General features: G+C 39.0%; 1 protein-coding gene across 3 annotated transcripts in view; it reads left to right on the top strand.

Annotated features, from left to right (window-relative positions):
- Window positions 1-21,853, top strand: part of LOC143038840 (DNA mismatch repair protein Mlh3-like) — a 41,304-nt gene that overhangs the window by 9,347 nt on the left and 10,104 nt on the right. Inside the window, exons 3-6 of one of the 3 annotated variants that reach the window (XM_076208456.1) lie at window positions 993-1,063; window positions 1,489-1,616; window positions 15,165-18,972; window positions 20,908-21,207. In XM_076208456.1, the coding sequence (XP_076064571.1) occupies window positions 15,241-18,972; window positions 20,908-21,207 (4,032 nt within the window). In that variant the 5' untranslated portion in view covers window positions 993-1,063; window positions 1,489-1,616; window positions 15,165-15,240. Of the gene's footprint in view, window positions 1-992; window positions 1,129-1,488; window positions 1,617-15,164; window positions 18,973-20,907; window positions 21,208-21,853 lie in introns of all 3 variants that reach the window. The other 2 variants (XM_076208455.1, XM_076208454.1) reach the window with 2 other exon arrangements.

The raw sequence follows: 21,853 nt of genomic DNA, 5'->3' as shown, positions 1-21,853 counted from the left end.
TAATCAAGCCCTTCAAGAAAGACCACCAAACTTAATACTGCAATAACAACCTCCATATCTAAATCACACAGACCCCCCCCACACACACACACACCAGACGAGAATCACACTGGCATGACTGTGCTTAGGACACCATTTGTCTTTAAGACAATATCAACACATAATAGATTAGGCTACAGATTAGAAAAAAGAATGAGCCAAAATATGGAGAGTGAACTTTTATGATGAAATATGCAAAGTATTGGAAATGGGTATGATGTAATATTGTGTTGATGGTACCGGTACTTCGTCACGACAGTATCATACTGAAGAGGAGTCATAAACATAGTAAAGGAGAGATATAAGGACAGGAAAAGAGAGGGACAGTACAAATTAAGTTACAGCATACTGTTCAGGTTAAATTCGATTCTGTTAGTTAAAAAGGTCCTCATTGAATTATTCAATGCTAAAGTAGTCCATTTAACAAAAGAAGAAAAATAGCTAAAAGTCTTGGTCATGTCACAGGTAACTTGTCATTTGACAAAACATAGCAGAATTTTTGGTGAAATAAACAGACTATGAACTTAAAAGTGGCTTTGTGCTAGAGATGACTGAAAAAAATCATAGCATGCCTGTTCTGACTGAGATGAGAATATGCAGCAGTGGAATGGTATTTGCACAAAGTAAAAGACATACAAAATGTTGAGGGACTAGAGAGCAGCAACCAAATAGGTTTCCAGGCTTGTGGATTAATTTTATGAAGAAATATTAGAACTGTACCTGCTATCATTGAAAGAAACAAGAGAAAGAGATTTAGTGAATCATGTTCATGTACATAAACATTCAGTGTCAGCAAACACAGTGGTTCTGTTCAATGTTTAGATCATTAAAGGAAATAGATAAAATTGACTGAGGATATTTTGTTTTGGAGTGGGAAATCATCATAACATTGTGGCAAAAATTTGAAGAAGTTCACATGACTGAAGGATGTCAAAAAACATTTTTCTCTATAGGTGCATCAACCCCTGGATTGCTCAGAAGATGATGTAGTCCATGCTAAAATTAGAAGGAAATATAAATCTAGGTATGATAGTTGGAGAAAAGACAGGATCCCAAGAAGTTTCTTCTTTTCCTGTTCAGTACATTTAGGTAAATACCACACTAACCTGCACCTACTCTTTCTAGACAGCAACACAAAATCTCTTTACAGAGTAATTTATGGATTAAACCATTGGCCATAGCTTAAGGTCTGTGGGTCTTTGCAAAAGAACTAGGGCAACAAGTTGATTGATGGAGTATGGATATACATATATTATAAATTATAGTCCATTGTAGATTTTATGAAACAACTTAGGTTTCATTCTCACAGTTTCTTCAGGGAAGCTTTTCCACCGTTTGTGTGGATTTGTATGTATAAGTCTAAAGTAGATATTATTTTTTGCTCATAATGTCATATATTTAGAGCTGTAATATGAACATTACTAATGAGACTTTACTTCTTGAAATCAGGTTCTGAATTCCATCGATGCTGGAGCGACATCTATTGCTGTACGAGTAGATTTAGAAATCTTCAAGTTACAAGTAGTTGACAATGGTCATGGAATATCAAGAGGGAACTTGGACTTTATTGGTGTCAGGTATTGTCCTATAATTCATTTTATATTTTTATATTCTTTATAATTCCATACCTACCAAAAGGGCACCACAGAGCAGGAATGGGAATTGGAATAGACCATCAAATATCATCAGGTATGGAAGATATTAGTATGAAATATTGATAGTAGACCTTTATATATATATATATATACATATATATATGTATATATTTATTTATATATATATATATATATATATATATATATATATATATATATATATATATACAGTCGTACCTCGGTACTCGACCGCCTCTATACTCGACCAAATCGGTGCTCGACCAAAAAATTCGAGTAGAAAATGCATCGGACCTCGAACAGATTTTCGGTACTCGACTAGCTCGAACAGCGGGTAAGCGTCAGTTTGACTCAGACCGCCAGCGGAGTAAGACGTACGCAGTTTGTTCGAGTATTTCTTCCCAGATTTAAACTTTTTCGTGTTGCTCTAGCCCTTAATAATGGGTCCAAAGAAAGACAGTGATAAGGGGAAGGCATTGGTTTCGGTGTTCGAACAAATCGGTGCTCGACCACCACCTCAGAACGGATTATGGTCGAGTACCGAGGTACGACTGTATATATATATATATATATATATATATATATATATATATATATATATATATATATATATATACATATACACACACACAAGGTCTGTTGAATATGAGGACTGTTTGAATTGTGCGGCTCCAGTTGTTGGTTCCAGGGGAATCCGCTTGGTGTCGCTAGGTTTGCACAGATCAGCTGATAACGATGCCATTTCCCAATTGCAGATATCTTTATTTGTGTATTAGCTACGTGGTTTTTTAGTGAAGTGCTATTTTTTCATTTGGCGGATTTCAGAATGAATGACATGAAGGAGCAATGACTTGCTGTGAAATTTTGTGTTAAACTTGGAAAATCTGTGACTGAAACTTTTGCTATGCTTAACATGGCTTACGGGGATGTTGCTATGAAGCATATGGCATGTTTCAAGTGGTATGAGCGTTTTAAGGATGGTCGACAGTCCATTGAAGATGATGAGAGTTCTGGTGTCCTTCCACATCAACCAATGACCCACACGTCGACAAAATCAACACCCTGGTGGGGGCAAATCGACATCTGACTGTCAGGGAGCTTGCTGAAGAGTGTGGGATATCAGTTGGATTTTGTTACGAGATTTTGACAAAAAGATTGGAGATGCACTGCGTTGCTGCAAAATTTGTGCCATGCTTGATGACAGAAGAACCAAAAGCCCATCACCTCTGGGTTTGTCAGGAACTGCTTGATCGTTCTGAAGATGAAAACTTCTTGTCCAGGATCATAACAGGTGATGAATTGTAGGTTTATGGTTTTGACATTGAAACGAAGGTTCAATCGTCCCAGTGGATGAGTGAAACATCCCCCAGACCCAAAAAAGGTCAAGGAGATGCTGACAGTTTTCTTTGATGCTAAGGATGTTGTTCACCACGAGTACCTCCTCAAAGGCTCCACAGTGAACCAGACTTACTACACTGAAGTTCTGAAGTTTCTGAGGGATGCCATCTGTCGCAAAAGGCCAGAAATGTGGAGTGGCAATTGATTTTTCCATCATGACAATACTCCAGCACATTCAGCCCTCGGAACTCATGAGTTTTGGCCAAACATTTGATCACTGGTCTTAACAACCCACCCCCCCACACACACACACCCTTTCGTCGAATGGACGGCGAGAACTAGAGTTCCGAAGAAAAAGGAAAATCTACGTGGATCTCAACGTCCAGGAAGTGCCTTATTGTATTTATAGGGAAGGGGAGAGCTCGTGGTATAGTGGGGGGGTGATAGGGAAGGAGAAAGGTAGGGATTATTGAGGGAAATGAAAGGAAATGAGGAAGAGGGGGACATGGTCCAGGAGGCCAGGCATCTTGTAAACAAAAGGCGGACTGATGACGTTGACTTTGGTGATGACGGGATCAACAAAAATGTAAAGATTAGAAGTATAGATAAGAGCAGCACAGTGGAAGGTGATGATAATAGTTTCCAGGGATTTAAAGAGGGTGGGGGGGATACCAACCTCCCCCGATTAGAAAAACTAGAGGAGAAATTTGATAAGATGACCGAGCATTGGGAAAACAGGTTCGGTAACGTAGCCAAAATTGCACAATGAGTTGAAAGATTGGAAGAACTAGAGAAGGCGAACAAAAACTTAATTTTAGAAATAGAAGAATTAAAAAGACAGTTAAAAGAAGTAAAAGAAGAAAAGACAGTTAAAAGAAGTTAAAGAAGAGAATGAGGAATTAAAGAGGAATACATACATACATATACCAAGGCTTTTTTCCCCCTTACCAGGGGGGTAGCCAAAAAGGACAAGGCACAAAAACATTCCCACCCATTTCATCCCCGAAAACACTCCACACCCCTCCACCCTCCCTCCCATCTTAGCACCTCCTAGATGACGGGTCATCCCTGCACCCTGTCCACTGCCCTGGGTCAGAAGCAGTGACGCAGGACACAGCACATCCACAGCAAGGCCGCTTCATTAAATCGGCGACCCCCCCTCTCCGTCCCCCCATATAAAGGAGAGGACGGGGAGAAATCCCTTTCGGGCTGCGTCAAAATTTTTGCTCACACACACTACCTCACCCCCATTCCCCCGTCCAATCCACCTCATGCATCACAACATTTTCCATATACAACCATTCTCCATTCACCCCTGTCTTCTGTCCTCTCCCATCCTTCCTCAACCGACATTCCCCTCTTCCCCAAAGCCCCCTTCACCCCATCCATCCATCTCATCCTAGGACGTCCCCTCATGTTCACTCCCTCCACATCTGCCTTCCATACCTCCTTTACTAGTCTTTCTTCACTCATTCTTTCCATGTGTCCAAACCATCCTACTACTCTTTCATCCACCCTATCTCCCAGCTCCCTTTCCACCCCTGTTCTCCTCCTCACCTCCTCATTTCTCACTCTATCTAGCCTAGTAACCCCCATCATACTTCTCAGACACTTCATCTCAAACACATTCAAGTTCCTTCTCTCTTCCTCTCTCATGTTCCATGTTTCTGCTCCATACAGTGCTGTTGGCACAATCACTCCTTCATACAGTCTCCTCTTAGCATCCATTCCCAGATTCCTATTCCTCATTACACTTTTAAACCACCAAGGCATTTACTCGCTTCTCTCAATCTACATTCTACCTCCACCTTCACTCCACCCTTTCCTGCCACATTTGCACCCAAATATCTAAAACTATCCACTTCCTCCAGTTGCTCTCCCTTAATGCTCATTTCCAGATTACTGCCACTTTCACCCCTTGTACATCTCATCACCTTACTTTTACCCACATTTATCTTCAGCTTTCTTCTATCACACACTCTCCCAAACTCTGCCACCAACTTCCTCAATCCCTCCTCCGATCCTGCCACAAGCGCAGTGTCGTCCGCAAACAACAGCTGGCTCACCTCCCACTTTTCTCCATTTTCCTTAACCATCTCCAATCCCTGACCCACTACCCTTGCATTCACCTCTCGCACCACCCCATCCATGTATAAGTTGAAACAGCCAGGGCTACATAACGCATCCTTGACGAAGTCCCACCTTTACCTCAAACCACTCACTCTCTCCATTTCTAATCCTGACACAAGCTCTACTACTCTTATAAAAACTCTTGACAGCTCCTAGAAGCTTTCCTCCTATCCCGTATATCCGCATAACCTCCCACAGTGCCTTTCTGTCTACCCTGTCGTAAGCCTTTTCCAGATCCATAAAGGCCCAGAAAACATCCTTCCCCTTTCCTATAGCTTTCCCACATATCTGTCTTACCACAAAAATCTGATCTACACAACCTCTACCTGTCCTAAACCCACACTGTTCCTCACCAATTACTCCCTCTGTTCCTCTCCTAATCCTCTCAATCAAGATCCTCCCATAAGCCTTCCCAACTACACTTAACAAGCTAATCCCTCTGAAACTACTACATTCACACTTGTCCCCCTTTCCCTTGTAAAGTGGAACTATACACGCACTCCTCCAGTCCTCCGGCACTCTACCTTCTCTCCAGCAAACATTAAATAACCTCACCAACCAGTCCACCATCACTATACCTCCTTTTTTAAGACATTCTGCATGGCATCCATCCAGACCAGGTGCCTTACCTGCTTTCATCATCTTAACTGCTGCCTTCACTTCATCCTTCCTTATTTCTCCTCCATTTTCCTCACTCATCACTCTCATTTTCTTAGCATTTCCCACTGCAGCTATCTTTCCCTCCCTATCCTCCTTCACATTAAGCAACTCCCTAAAATATTCTGCCCATCTTCCCCTTACTGCCTTCTCCTCCATTATCATCTCTCCATCTGCACCTTTTACCTTTTCTTCTCTACTTGATTCGCCTCCTCTTCCTCTCTTAATTTCTTTCCAAAACATCTTTTTATTACTTTCAAAATTTTCTGTCATACTCTTACCCCATTTCACATCTGCTCTCCTCTTTGCCTCCTTTACCTTTTTCTTTACTTCTCTTTTCTTTTCCCTGTACTTCTCATATGACTCCCTCGTCCTACTTTGTAACCAATCTGTGAAAGCTCGCTTCTTCTCTTCTACAACCTTCTTTGTTTCCTCATCCCACCATTCACTACCCTTCCTTCTATTTCCTCCTGACCTTCTTGTTCCACACACCATCCTTGCACACTTTGTGACTCCCTCCTTGAACCATCCCCATTCCTCCTCCACACCTACCTCCACTCTATCCTTCACTCCCTCCCACTCCTCCTTCAGCTTCCTCTTGTACTCCTTCTCCTTTTCCTCTTCGTTTAGAGAGTTCACTCTAAGCACCTCCCTACCTTTTGTCCCTTTCCTCTTCCTCCATCTATCCTCCACTCTCAACTTACCTTCCACCAGAAAATGATCTGATATTCCCCCACCCTCTCCCCTTAGCACATGTACATCCCTAACTCTTCCTATCATAATCCTATTTACCACTACATAGTCCATTAAAGCTCTATCTACCACCTTTCCCTCCACCACCCTCTCCCATGTGTACTTATGCTTGACTTTCTTCCGAAACACTGTATTTGCTATCATCAACTCTCTTTCTAGACACATTTCCACCATCAACTCTCCACTACGATTCTTTCCTGGAACACCACATTTCCCAACCACTCCATCAATTGGCTCCTTTCCTACCCTAGCATTAAGGTCTCCCAGTACTATTACATTGACATTTCTTCCTAAACCCTCTATGCACTCATTTAAATCTATCCAAAAGGCCTCCCTTTCTTCTACATTCTTCTCACTGCCAGGCCCATATGCACTTACAAAAACCCACATCTCCTTTCCCAGTTTCACCTTCATCCACATTATCCTTGAGGAAACCTCCTTCCACTCCACTACACGTTTACCTATCTCTTCACTTAGTAGTATAGCCACCCCTTCCCTCCCTCGCCCTCTCTTCACTCCTGATAACCTCCCACTTACACTCCCAAACTTACAATCGCCCTTCCCTTTCAGCTTAGTTTCACTCAAAGCCAACACATCCATCTTTCTTCTCACAAACATACTACCTATCTCTTCCCTTTTACTCTCATCTGTACCACATCCACGCACATTAAAAGACCCAAACCTTAGGGTGCTGGACCGAGGCCCTCCAGCCCCTCTTATGCCTCTGCCTATTTTTCTAGGAATGTGCCCTGTAGGGCTACAAGGAGAGGGATGCCTAGTCCCAATCCCCGTCCCTTTTTTCTCGCCTCTTACGATCCAAGTGGGAATACTTGGTGGCAGTATTCTTTTCCCCCACCACAGGGAATTCCCCCACCATAGAAAAATAAAATACTCAGAGAAATGGTACAGTATAGCAACAAGGGTTGGGGGACAGCATAACGGAGGGACAGTCGTAGTATAAAAGTATCATCATTTTTCTATGAACAGAGTTTTCCTCTATCATAGACAAAATGATGTGTGGCTCTGGTCCATAGGGGCGCCCCATATAGACCCTAAAGTATCGACTGCATGCTACTTTGCCACAGTAACAAGCAGCCAATACCCCAGATAATAAAGAGGCCATAGCAAAGGAAGCACAGGGCTGGAAAAAAATCCAAGAAAACAGTAAAGTTGCATTTACTGACATAATTAAACAACAAATGAAAGAACAAACTGAAGACTCAGTTATTAAAGTGATGAGACAGAAGGAGAATATAGTAAGAGACTTAGCAGACAAAAAGAAATGTATAATTATATTAGGAATGGAAGAGAAATTTAACCAAAATAGAACCACAAGAATTAAAGAGGAAAAAGAAAAAGTAAACAGTTTACTAGAATTAGTTCAGGAAGATGAACCTGAAATCATGAAACAAATTGAAGAGATGTTTAGGCTCGGAAAATATAGTACAGATAAGACCAGACCAATCAAGATTAAATTCAGGTCACAAACAACAGCAGAGAATATCTTAGCAAAAACAGGGAAGCTAGCAGCAAGTGAACAATATAAAAAGGTATGGATAAAAAGAGAAATGAATAAAGAGGAAAGAGAGGAAGAAAAAATGAAAAGGCAAGAAGCTAAAGAAAAAAAACAAGAACAGAACGGAGTCAGAAAAAGAAGAATTCTACTGGAGAGTAGTGAATATGAAAGTGAGGAAATGGACCATAACAGAGAGAAACAAAAAAGAAACAGAAAATACAATGGAAATAACAGAAAGTTAAGAGTGTCCTACACAAATATAGATGGATTAATAACAGGACTGAATGAACTGAATGAGTATCTGAAGGAAAAAGAACCGGACATAATGGGAATTGTAGAGACAAAATTAAAAGGTCCACTACCACCCAACAGCATAGGACACAATGCATATAATTATTGGATTAGAAACAGAGAGATAAAACAAGGGGGTGGAGTTATGTTCCTGGCTAAGAAGGATATAAACGTGAAGAGTGTCACATATGGAAAGAATAGAGATGATTATGATAGAAGTAGAAGACAGAGATAAGAAGAGCAGAAAGTTTGTAATAAACTACGTGCCCCCAAAAACAGCCTCGTGGGAAGAGAGTGAACATAAAAGTATGTTAGAAGACACAAGAATAACATTAAACAAGATAATGGAAGATGGAGGAAGAATAGTTATGATGGGCGACTTTAATTGCAAAGAAGTCTGCTGGGAAGAGATGACCGTAAAGGGTGGAGAAGACTCATGGGGAAATGTTCTACTTGAGATGATTATTGACCACACAATGACACAATGGATTCAGGAGAACACTAGGTATAGAAATGAAGAAGAACCATCGAGACTAGACCTAATAATCACATCAGAACCTGAAATAGTGGAAAAGATAGAATACCAGGCACCAATAAGTAAAAGTGACCATATATTGATAGAACTAGAACTAAATGAGAAAAAATACATGAAAAGAAATGAACAATATAGAAAAGGAAGATTGATGTATGAAAAAACAAATTTTGATAAAATAAGAGAATTCTTTCAAAATGAAAACTGGGAAAGAATACACAAAGAAGATACAACAGTAGAAGAGAAATGGAATATTTTGACAAAAATTTATAAAAAAGGAGTGGAAAAGTATGTCCCAAGACAAAAACAAGAAAAAGAATATGTAAAGTGCTGGTACAACAAAAGTTGTAGGGAGTTAAAAGACAAAAGAGACAAAGCTTGGACCAAATGGAAGAAAGACAAAAGACCTGAAAAATGGAAAATATATACTTGTTATAGAAATGAATATGTACAAGTGTGCAGAGACGAAAAGAGAAAATATGAAAAAGATGTCATAGAAAAATGTAAAGATCAACCAAAACTATATTACAGATTTGTAAACAACAAACGGAAAAACAAACAAGACTTGGAGAAATTAAGACAAGGAGGAGTTGAATACACAGAAGAAATAGAAATGGCGGAAATTATGATCAAACATTTTAAATCAGTGTTTACAAGGGAGAACATACAACCAGAAGAGATTGAATGGAAAGAGAAAGTCCCTTCTATGAAAGAAATAGAAGTAACAAAGAATGAAATAATGAAACACTTGAGTAATCTTGATGTCAGAAAATCGCATGGACCAGATGAAATAGCAAACTGGATTTTGAAAGAATGCAGGAATGAACTGGCAGACAAAATACATAGCATAATAAATAGTTCCTTGAAAGAAGGAAAATTCCAGAAGATTGGAAAAAAACAAATATAGTACCTATATATAAAGGGGGAAATAAAGAAGACCCTAACAACTATAGACCGGTCTCTCTAACAAGTACAATAGCAAAAATTTGTGAAAGAATTATCAAAAGTAGATGGGTAAAATATTTAGAAAAAAACAGCGTGTTAAATCCAAGGCAATTTGGATTCAGACAAGGACGATCATGCGTCACTAATTTAATATGTTTCTATTCAAGGCTAATAGATATAATACAAGAAAAAGATGGATGGGCTGATTGTGCATTTCTAGACCTAAAAAAAAGCTTTTGACAAAGTACCACATAAGAAGTTGCTTAAGAAATTAGAAACTGAAGGAGGAATACAGGGCAAACTGCTTAATTGGATGGAAGACTTTTTGCAAGAAAGGAAAATGAGAGTAGTGATAAGAGACAAACACTCAAAATGGGATGACGTAATAAGCGGTGTTCCACAAGGAACAGTTCTGGCCCCAATAATGTTTGCTATATATATTAATGATATGGATGAAGAAATTGAAAGTTATATGAGCTTCTTTGCAGATGATGCAAAACTATTAAAAAAAGTGAACATGGAAGAAGATTGTGAGTCACTACAGAGTGATCTAAATAAAGTATGGGAATGGAGTAGGAAGTGGGAGATGGAGCTCAACACTAAAAAGTGTAGTATAATGGAATTTGGAAAAAGCAAAAACAGAATAACAGGATCATATAAATTGGGAGAAGAAGGAATAAAAAAAGTAGAAAATGAGAAGGACCTGGGAGTCATTGTTATGAATAATATGTCACCTGAGAAACATATAAATAAGATTTTTGGAGAAACTTATAATTTAATAAGAACAATCAAAGTGGCATTTACATACCTGGATGAAGAAATGGTGAAGAAAATTCTAATCACTCTGATAAGACCAAGATTGGAATATGCAGCAACGATGTGGTCACCAAGTACAAAAAATGTATAAAAAAACTTGAAAGAATACAAAGAGCAATTACAAAATTGGCACCAACACTCTCAAAACTATCATATGAAGAGAGACTAGCAAATCTTGAACTACAGACACTAGAGCAAAGAAGAGAGAGAGGAGATTTGATAGCTATTTACAGAATCATGAAAAGCATAGAAATTATTGATAGAGAGAATCTGATAAAATGGGATGATAGAAATACAAGAGGACACGGAAAGAAAATCAAGAAAGACAGCTATAGAAGAGATCTGAAAAAGAACAGCTTTCCTCACAGAGTAATAGACAGTTGGAACAAGTTAGATGAGAAAGTGGTGTGTACAAAAACAATACATGAATTTAAAAATAGTTTAGATAAAATGAGATATGAAGACGGGACACCACGAGCATAGCTCCCCTTCCCATAAAATACAACTAGGTAAATACACACTCACCTGACCTTGCTCCTTGCAATTTTTTCTTGTTCCCCAAACTCAAAAGACCCTTGAAAGGAAGAAGATTTGAGACGATTCCTGGGAATAAGGCAAATACAACAAAAGAGCTGAAGGACATTGCAAAAGAAGCATACCAGGACTGTTTCAACAAGTGGAAACAATGTTGGGATAAGTGCGTGCGCTGGGAAGGAGAGTACTGTAAAGGAGATCCAGATCTGTAACTTCTAAATAAAGTACATTTTGCTTTATGACATCAGTTCGTGTATTTTTTAACAGAGGCCTCTGATATATATATACATATGTATACATACATATATAAATATATATAATATACATATATATATATATATATATATATAAATGTAAAACCATACTGGGGTATTGACTGCATGTTATCATGCAATATCAGTTGTATAGTAGAGTACAGGAAATGCTTTAAGGACTAAGGACACCTGTATGGACTAGAGCCACATTTGTTTATGTAAGAATAAAATCTCTATTACTACAGGAATGACGCTACTTTTGTACTATGACTATTCCTCCTTTATGCTGTGTCCATGAAACTGTCATTCAACACTTCTTTGTGCGTAGCTTTTCCCGTGTGTCCCTTGTGGTAGGAAGGGGAAAGAATTCTGCCTCTGATTTCTTTGTGAGTTGTAAAAGGTGACAAAGTAGAATGAAGTGATAAGATTAGGTATCCTGCTCTTTTTATACTTACCCTACAGAACCCTAAAAGTTTGGGTCATTAAATGGGGATAGCTAGGGTATAGATGAGAGTAAAAGGGAAGGTATAGGTAGTACATTTGTGAATAGGAAGATGGATGTGTTAGTGTTAATTGAAACTAAGTTAAAAGGCTATAGTGGATTGACTAGTAAGGTTGTTTAATGTGTGTCTAAGGGAGGAAAATGTGCTGGAGGAATAGAGGAGTGCCTGTATAGTTCCACTTTACAAAGGAAATTGTAAAAATGTAAATATAGTAGTTTTAGAGTGATTAATTTGTTGAGTGTAGTTGTTGTTGTTGTCGTTCCCTAGAGTGTCTGTCCAAGCAGTCCCGAGTGTAGTTGGAAAGGCTTATGGGAGGGTTTTGAGAGGATTTAAAGAGGAAGAGGGAATAATTGATGAGAAGCAGTTTGGGTTTAGAAAAAGTAGAGGATACATGGATCAAATTTTTGTGGTAAGGCTGATTTGCAAGAAGTTTTTGGCAAAAGGTAAGGATGATTTTTGGGCATTTTTGGATTTAGAAAAAGTTTGTAATAGGGTAAACAGGAAAGCACTAGGTATTGCAGACATATGGGATTAGAGGAAAGCTATTAAGGGCAATCAGTATGATTAGTATAGCTTGTGTTAGGATTGGGAATGGAAAGAGTAGTAGTTTGAAGTGAAAGTGGGGCTACATAAAGACTGTTTCATGTCACCATGGCAGTTCATTGTGTACATGGATGGGATGGTGCAGAAGGTAGATGCAAGGGTGATGGGCAGGGGATTGGAAATGGTTAGAGATAGTGGAGGTAAGTGGGAGGTTGTGTAGATCAGATCTTTGTGGTAAGACAGATATGTGAGAAAGCTATAGGAAAGGGGAAGGATGTTTTTTGGGCTTTTATGGATCTGGAAAAGGCTTATGATAGGGTAGACAGAAAGGCACTGTGGGAGGTTATGCAGATTTATGGGATAGGAGGAAAGCTTTTGGGAGCTGTCAAGAGTTTTTATGAGAGTAGTAGAGCTTGTGTCAGGATTAGAAATGGAGAGAGTGAGTGGTTTGAAGTAAAGGTGGGACTTCGTCAAGGATGCGTTATGTCGCCCTGGCTGTTCAACTTATACATGGATGGGGTGGTGCGAGAGGTGAATGCAAGGGTAGTGGGTCAGGGATAGGAGATGGTTAAAGAAAATGGAGAAAAGTGGGAGGTGAGCCAGCTGTTGTTTGCGGACGACACTGCGCTTGTGGCAGGGTCAGAGGAGGGATTGAGGAAGCTGGTGGCAGAGTTTGGGAGAGTATGTGATAGAAGAAAGCTAAAGCTAAATGTGGGTAAAAGTAAGGTGATGAGATGTACAAGGGGTGAAAGGGGCAGTAGACTGGAAGTGAACATTAAGGGAGAGCGACTGGAGGAAGTGGATAGTTTTAGATACTTGGGTGCAAGTGTAGCAGGAAAAGGTGGAGTGAAGGTGGAGGTAGAATGTAGATTGAGGGAAGCGAGTAAATGCCTTGGTGGATTAAAGAGTGTAATGAGGAATAGACATTTGGGAATGGATGCGAAGAGGAGACTGTATGAAGGAGTGATTGTGCCAACAGCACTATATGGGGCAGAAACGTGGAACATAAGAGAAGAAGAGAGAAGGAGTTTGAATGTGTTTGAGATGAGGTGTCTGAGAAGTATGGTGGGGGTTACTAGGCTGGATAGAGTGAGAAATGAGGAGGTGAGGAGGAGAACAGGGGTGAAAAAGGATTTGGGAGATAGGGTTGATGAAAGAATATTAGGATGGTTTGGACACATGGAAAGAATGAGTGAAGAAAGACTAGTAAAAGAGGTATGGAAGGCAGATGTGGAGGGAGTGAACATGAGGGGACGTCCTAGAATGAGGTGGATGGATGGGGTGAAGGGGGCTTTGGGGAAGAGGGGAATGTCTGTTGAGGAAGGAAGGGAGAGGACGGAAGACAGAGGTGAATGGAGAATGGTTGTATATGGATGATGTTGTGATTGCATGAGGAGGAATGGGCGGGGGGTGGGGGGTGGGGTAGTATGTGTGAGTAAATTTTGACGCAGCCCGAAGGGATTTCTTCCCGCCCTCTCCTTTTATGCAATGGGGGGACGGAGAGAGGGGGTCGCCGATTAAATGAAGCGGCCATGCTGTGGATGTGCTGTGTCTTGCGACACTGCTTCTGACCCAGGGCGGTGGGCAGGGTGCAGGGATGACCCGTCATCCAGGAGGTGCTCAGATGAGAGGGAGGGTGGGAGGGGTGTGGAGTGTATTTAGGGATGAAATGGGTGGGAGTGTTTTTATGCCTTTCCCTTTTTGGCTACCTCCCTTGGAAGGGGGAAAAAGCCTTGGTACAGTATATGTATGTATGTAAATGACATAATGGAAAGTATGGTAAGTTGTCACAACCTTGATGTGAGTAGAGTCCTGTGGTTATTTTGCCATGCCCTTGTGTGAATAAAGTCTCCTGTTCATAAATTTTAAGGCATGCCTTGCATGAATATATGTTATTAAAATGTATTATTGGAGAATGGTTGTATATGGATGATGTTGTGATGCATGAGGTGGAATGGGCGGGGGGATGGGGGGTGAGGTAGTATGTGTGAGCAATTTTTGACGCAGCCCGAAGGGATTTCTTCCTGTCTCCTCCTTTATGCATGGGGGGGACGGAGAGGGGGGGTAGCCGATTTAATGAAGCGGCCTTGCTGTGGATGTGCTGTGTCTTGCGATCTGGTAGAACACCCAAAATGCAGCATCATAGTTCCTGGTATGGCTGTTTGATGCTGTCATGATTGTTTCCTGCCACCAGTTTAGGTGTTGTGGTTTGTTGTGATAGTATTGTGGTGTGGAGTCCATTGTTATTTCATGTATTCACAGTACCTCTATAGCCCTGTTATTGCTATTATGCCTCCCAAACATCAAGAAACATCTACTGGTGGAAATGACAAACTAATTTTCTAAAAGTCGAAAAATTCTATTGCTCAGCTCGGCTCTGGTCCTGAGGGTGCCGAGTTTAGGAGCTTTGGTCTGTATACATGCTTACAATTTCAAGGAATGTGTTTCCTGATAGTACAAACATAATGTGGTAATATCACCATCAGTCTGGCTTCAAAGGTTCTTACATAAGATTGTGTCTTAATCATTGTTAAGTGCTCTATGGGAAAGAATTTTTGTTTCTAAGTGTATATGACTAATTTGGGTTCTTTTGGTATAGCTTGTTCTTGTTCTTCAGCCTTGTTGTGTACTTTCTACCGAGGCTGCTGTAATGATAAAAACTATTGTGAAACATTTCTTATATTATCTTTCTTTTTTCAGACATGCAACAAGTAAATGTTACAACATTGAAGATCTCAATGAAAATATTTCTCACTATGGCTTCAGAGGTGAAGGGATGGCAAGCATCATTGAGGTTTCAGCCATTGTTGATATTAATACTTGGCCTGCTACATCTGACTCCTCTTACTCATTGCTTTTCTTGTATGGTAACCCCAAATCTATTAAGATAGATGAGACAAGAAGATCCTCTGTGGGAACTACTGTTACCATTCAAGATTTCTTATATAATATGCCTGTACGAAGAAAGCTGATAAGGGAATCTGTTGATATTGAGAGCATTAGAAACAAAATAGAGACCATAGCCTTAATACATTCAGGCATTTCTTTTAGTTTACGCAATGATAGAACTGGATCTAAAATGATCCAAGTTCACAGAAACCAATCTATGTTATCAAGATTTGCTGACCTTTATGGCAGTGATGTAGCTGAAGGTCTTGTAGAAGTGCATCATAGTTTAGATCAGTTTGAATTCTCTGGATACATAAGCAATCAGCCTCACATAACAAAAGCTCTTCAGTTTCTATATGTAAATAAAAGACTGGTTCTGAAAACCAAAATTCACAAGTTTCTCAATTATCTGCTGTCACGAAGCTCCATTGTAAGTAATAGACTTCATCCTGCAAGCATTATGAAGTGCAAAGGGCCAAACAAAGCTTCTTCCAGTCCACCTAAAAATCTTCCATTGTATGGGATATTTATTATTAATATTGAGTGTCCAAGGAAAGAGTATGATATATGCCTGGATCCTGCAAAAACATTAATTGAGTTCAGATTATGGGATAGGGTTCTGCAAGGTATTGAAGAACTAGTTTTAAGATTTGCTGAAGAAGAGAATGTAGTCATATCCTTAGACGGAAGATTCCAAAAATCTGAGCATAATGAAGCCAAAGTGAAGAATTTGCTTACAGATGAAGTTTCTGTTGAAAATACATGGGAAGCATTCAGAGTAGATGATTTAGAAAAACAAAATAATGTTAACAAGAAATATGGGAGGTCAGTTTGTACGAGAAGTTTGCATGCATCAGTTCACAGCATTCCTATAAAACGGTTACAGTTTTGTGATTCTACAAATGAAGAGAAAATTGAAAATGTAATAGATAGTAACAATTATGATGATGAAACTTTGATGAATAATGAAGAAAATGAAAAGGAGAATGAAGGTGATACAATGGAAGAAAAGACATCTCTCATCAAGAATACACAGGAGGCAGAAGGCTCACTTGATGTATTACAGTTCTGCACAAAAATAGAAACTGTGCTTATCCAAGGAAATCCTGATGAAGTTGTCAATGAAAGAGGAACTATCAAGGCCAGAGCTGAGAATGTGGATAAGGAAGTTGTTTCTATAATGAATGACAATAAGAATAGTAATCCATTACCATGTTTTGCTGAAGAACCTCTTATATCATCAGTGGAAGAGGATGCATCTGTTGTTACAAAACCTCTTCCATCACCAGTGGAAGAGGATGCATCTGTTGTCACAGAACCTAGTAGCTCATTAAGTGAATTTAAAAAATTCTATCATGAAGAAAAGGACCATTTAATCAGTGCCTTCTCAGAAACACCAATATGTGATAATGCTACTTCACAGAAATCTCCACCTTCGAGAGTTCCTGGTATTGTTAGCTCTAGACCAGATGTACAATTTCATACAAAAAATGTGAGACCTGGTAAATCCATAAGCAGTACTCTTGGTCAGAGTTTTAAAAAATATAAAAAGTTAAAAATGGGGCTCAAGGGTCTACAAAAGTTTGAACTGACAAAGTTACAAGACTCAAAATTGACTGAATTTAGTTCAGTTGCATGTGCTGACATACCAGATAGTAAAAACGAAATTGAGGAGAATCAATTCATTGAGAAAGTGAAGGATTACACAGTAAAAGATAATTCTTCACTCAATATCAATGAAATTACAGACCAAAATAAGTTTGTCAAGTCTTTTAAGAAAAACAACAGTGTAAGTGCTATTGACCAAAGTGACTCGGGATCAGATTTGCATGATGATCTATTGACGTGTTCAGATAACCATAGTGTGGTCAGATGCAGCATGTACCCTAGCACAGATTATTTGCACATTTTTGAAGGAGACAGACAATATCTTTCAAACAATAAAGGAAAATTACAGAGTAATATATCAGGTGTGAATGTGGACTATAAAAGGAAAAATGATATTGACCCACATATATCATATAGCAGTTGTAGTCAGTCTATAGAACAGAGTGGGATACATAGGGGTATATCAAGAGATGATCAGAGAGAATCCACAAGTTTACTGAATGATGACTCGGAGTTAAATGCCAAAAAGGAAAATGCCATTGCTGATGATTGTACAAATACCAGAATACAAGGTAATCTTGTGATCCCCAAGACCATAATGAATTTGAATGGTAATATGTTCTCAGTTAATAAAATTAAACAGTACCTAGTCAGTAAAAGTAGGGATCAACAGCACAGGAAAAAGAGTAATTTTCAGATAGATATGCATTCTAGCACTGTCATTAATGACATACAAATCAGGGAAAGTGAAAATATTTTGAAACTTTTAGATCAAAAGACCATAGATTTCTTCTATAAATCCTATCCAAGTATCAATGATTTTCATTGTCTTGTATATTTGCATAGGTTTTTAACCAAAAAAAGCCTAGAAATTAGGACAAACATAGGCATAATATATCAAAGCCCAGAAGGGTGCTTACTGAAAGAAAATAGCCATAATATGAATTTGATATCTTACTGTTTTGATCCCAGTGTGCATGAAAATTGTGCTGAGACAGTTCCCAAAAATATTAAAACATCTATTGTTAGGAAAGGAAAATGGACATCATCAAACCATCAACAACTTTGTTTAGGAAAAAGAAGAAATGTTGATGGAACATTACATGAAAAAAATTCTTTTGGATATATTGGAGATGATAGTATTGCCAATTGCTGGTCTGCAGGATGTAAATCTTTGCATATGTTCTTGAAGAGGATGAAGTACCAGCTTGATAGTTGTGACAACTCTATATTAATAGGGGAAAATTCTTGTTACAGTCCATCTTTGGTAAAAGAAAGCTCTAAATCTTTATTTACACAGAATGGTATTGTATTAAATTCCAGTAATATGGAAGTGGAATGCTTAAAATCAGAAAATTGTGATACAGAATCTTTACAAATTTGGCAAGAAGCAAAAGATGACACTGGTCGTAATGTATATATAAATCCTCAGACTGGTAATTCAGCCTTCTACCCTCCTTATCATGGTGACTCTTCTCCATCTAATAGCAATCAGCCATTTGAAGCTCCCCTGTTGGAAAATCCAACCTCTAGTAAACTATGGAGAAGCATTAAAGATCAAGAACACTTTATACTGAGTCACAATTTTTTTCAACTTATGACCTCCGAGGGCAGGAGAGACCCAAGTGTATGTGACACTTTAGAAAAAGTGTCTGTGAGCAGTATTTCTAAACAAAATCAAATGCAGAAGAGCATTGCTCCAAATATTCAAGAAACCATGAAGTCAATCACTGAAGACAATTCACAGGATTCTTTAACATCATTCTTTGAAGAAAACTTGCAGGATCATGCCACCAAGTGGAGAGATAAGGAGTGTCTTGCTGTCCCCAAGAAATCATCACAAATATCCCATTTGTGTCAGTTATGGGAAAACCCTGATTTTGAAATGGAACCAAGCATATTTGGTATGGAAGCAAATATGTTGGAAAATGAAAAAAATGGAAGTTCTGTGCAAGTATACAATTTAGTGCACCAATACAAATTTACAAAAGAAATGCTGTCTTCATGTGAGGTGCGTAAAAAGTTTGTTCATTGAATTTTCTTGTATAGTTAACTCTAGCTCTGCTGACACAGAGGTTTGGATGTTATTGAGATGTGAAAACTATAGATTCTTTTGTGACACCAGCTGGAATAACTTTACAATTATCAAATAATGAATGCAAAATGGTCTTTGAATGTACTATTGGCCACATAACGTACTCCATTCCTAGCATCCAAACCTTTGTATTAACCTGACCTGGGGCAGATTGCACAGATATCAGAACTGTATATAATTCATGTTAAGGTAACTGAAATGCTGTGATTAACCCCCTCAATACAGTGACTGAGTTTAAATATGTTTATTCAGGCTATCCCCACCTGATTATATTAACACAAATAGCGAACTCCGGACTGAACTGGGGTCTCGGTTGGTCAAGGTCTTTATTGGCTACTTATTCCCTCAATTGAATAAAATCTAATGGTCTATCTATACTATCTACATACCAAGAGCTTTTTTCCCCCTTACAAGGGAGGTAGCCAAGTCAAATGCACAAACCTACTCCCACCCATTCCACTCTCCTCCACCAGCCCTTCCTCCCTCTCATCTTAGCTCCTTATGGATGAAGGGTCATCCCTGTATCCCACCCACTGCCCTGGGTTAGAAACAATGTAGCAAGACACAGTACATCCACAGAAAGGCCACTTCATTTAATTAGCAACCCCCCTCTCTGTCCCCTCATGCAGAAAAAGACAGGGAGAAATCCCTTTGGGCTGCGTCAAAATATCGTTCACACACAAGCACCCCTCCCTTTTCTGCATAACACTATCATCTATACAGAGCAACTTCTTTCATCCCTATCTCCTCCCATCTCCCTTGCTTGACAGACATTCCCCTCTTTCTCAATGCCCCTTTCACCCCATCCATCCATCTCATCCTCTGTTGTCCCCTCAAGTTCACTCCCTCTATCTCTGCCTTCCACACCTCATTTATTGATATTTCTTCACTCATTCTTTTCTTGTGTCCAAACCATCCCAGTACTCTTTCATCAGCCCTATATGTCATCTTCTTTTCTACTCCAGCCTCTCTCCTTTAACCTCTTCAATACGAGTCAAATTCTCGTACGCAGCATCAGATGCCTAATGTACAATGCATCATACTTCAGTACTTACATTATAGAATATAAAGTCATTGCTGTAATACTCATTCTCTTTCACTCTGAATAATAATAAACACAGAAAACATGATCAAACCAGTTCACAGAATTTGGGGGTCACTTAGCTATAACTACTAATAATTATAATCAGGACACTGATACTGCCATCCTTGTTAACCCACTTGTGCCTCATGATGCTTACATAGGCGTCATTGTATGGAAGAGGTTAAGACTTCCAACTTATTGCCATCCTCTCCCTTTGTACATCTCATCATCTTGTTTTTACCCACATTTACCTTCAACTTTCTGCTATTGAAAATCCATGTGAACAATTGCATAAACACGGCAAAGGAAACATGAACTGCAAGAGAAGAATCTATTCCTGACGTTTCATCTATTGACTTTCTCAGTATGCTCATTCCTTTGAGAAAGTCAATAGATAAAGCGTCAGGAATAAACGCTTCACTTCCAGTCCATGTTTCCTTTGCCGTGTTTATGCTTTCTCCTATTGCATACCTTCCCAAAATCTGTCACCAACTCCCTAAACCTCCTCTGACCCTGCCACAAGCACAATGTCGTCAGCAAACAACAACTGGCTCACCTCCCACTTCTCTCTATTTTCTTTAACCATCTCCAGTCCCTTGCCTATTACCCTCGTCTTTACCTCCCGCACCACCCCATCCATGTATATATTGAACAGCCATAGCAGCATGATACATCCCTGATGGTATTAACCCAAAAAAAAAAAATGCATCATAGTATTGAAGGGGTCAAATGAATATCTTATTAAGGTTATTTTGAACTTTTTATAGGTAATCGGACAGCTGGATAAGAAGTTCATTGTTTGTAGGATAAATTACGATGGTAAGAGAACAGAAAGTATTGAAAAAGGACAAGATGTAATCATTGTGTTTGACCAACATGCTGTACATGAAAGAATTCGTTTGGAGAAAATTACAGAAGAAAATCATACAACTCTGCCTTCGGGTAGACGTGTTATTCGCAGTGCTATTTCTTCACCTGCTATAGAGCTGACCATACAGAAAGATGAAGTGCAAATTATGTCAGCCTTTCAAACAGTCTTTCAAGATATAGGTATACATTTTGAAGAGGTAAGCATTAATACACCTTTTGTTTTTGTGTTGTAGGAAGGGAAATATGTAACTGTATAATGCCCATAACTAACTAAAGTAAGTTCTATACCTCTCCCCAGTGCATGTGCTCTCTCTCTCTCTCTCTCTCTCTCTCTCTCTCTCTCTCTCTCTCTCTCTCTCTCTCTCTCTCTCTGTCTCTCTCTGAATATATCTTTCCGTGTATTTACATAGTTGTATTTACCTAGTTTTATTATATGGGAAGAGAGCTATGCTCGTAGCGACCCATGTTTATATCTTTCAGCATCAAGTCTGTTATTAAATTCTGGTATAGTTTTAGCACTTACCGTTACCTCATCCAATTTGTTCCAAATATCCACCACTGTGTGGGAAACTATTCTTTTTTAGATCTCTTCTATAACTATCCTTTTTGAGTTTCTTTTTATGTCCCCTGTTTTTCTTTTATCCACCTTTAATAAATCAAGGACTTCCATCCCTTTCATAATTCTGTAAATGGTCAGTAGATCTCCTCTTTCTCTTCTTTGTTCCAGGGTTGGTAGTTCCAGTTTGGACAATCTTTGTTCATATGTCAATTTAGAGAGTGTTGGTGCCATCTTTGTTGATGCTCTTTGAATTCTTTCTAAATTCTTTATATTCCTTTTAGTAC

Source organism: Oratosquilla oratoria, chromosome 25 (genome assembly GCF_046742065.1).
Source record: "Oratosquilla oratoria isolate Oo_2021 chromosome 25, ASM4674206v1, whole genome shotgun sequence".
Lineage (NCBI taxonomy): Eukaryota > Metazoa > Arthropoda > Malacostraca > Stomatopoda > Squillidae > Oratosquilla > Oratosquilla oratoria.
Note: the sequence above shows the minus strand (reverse complement) of the source record. Positions and strands in the feature narration are given on the sequence as shown.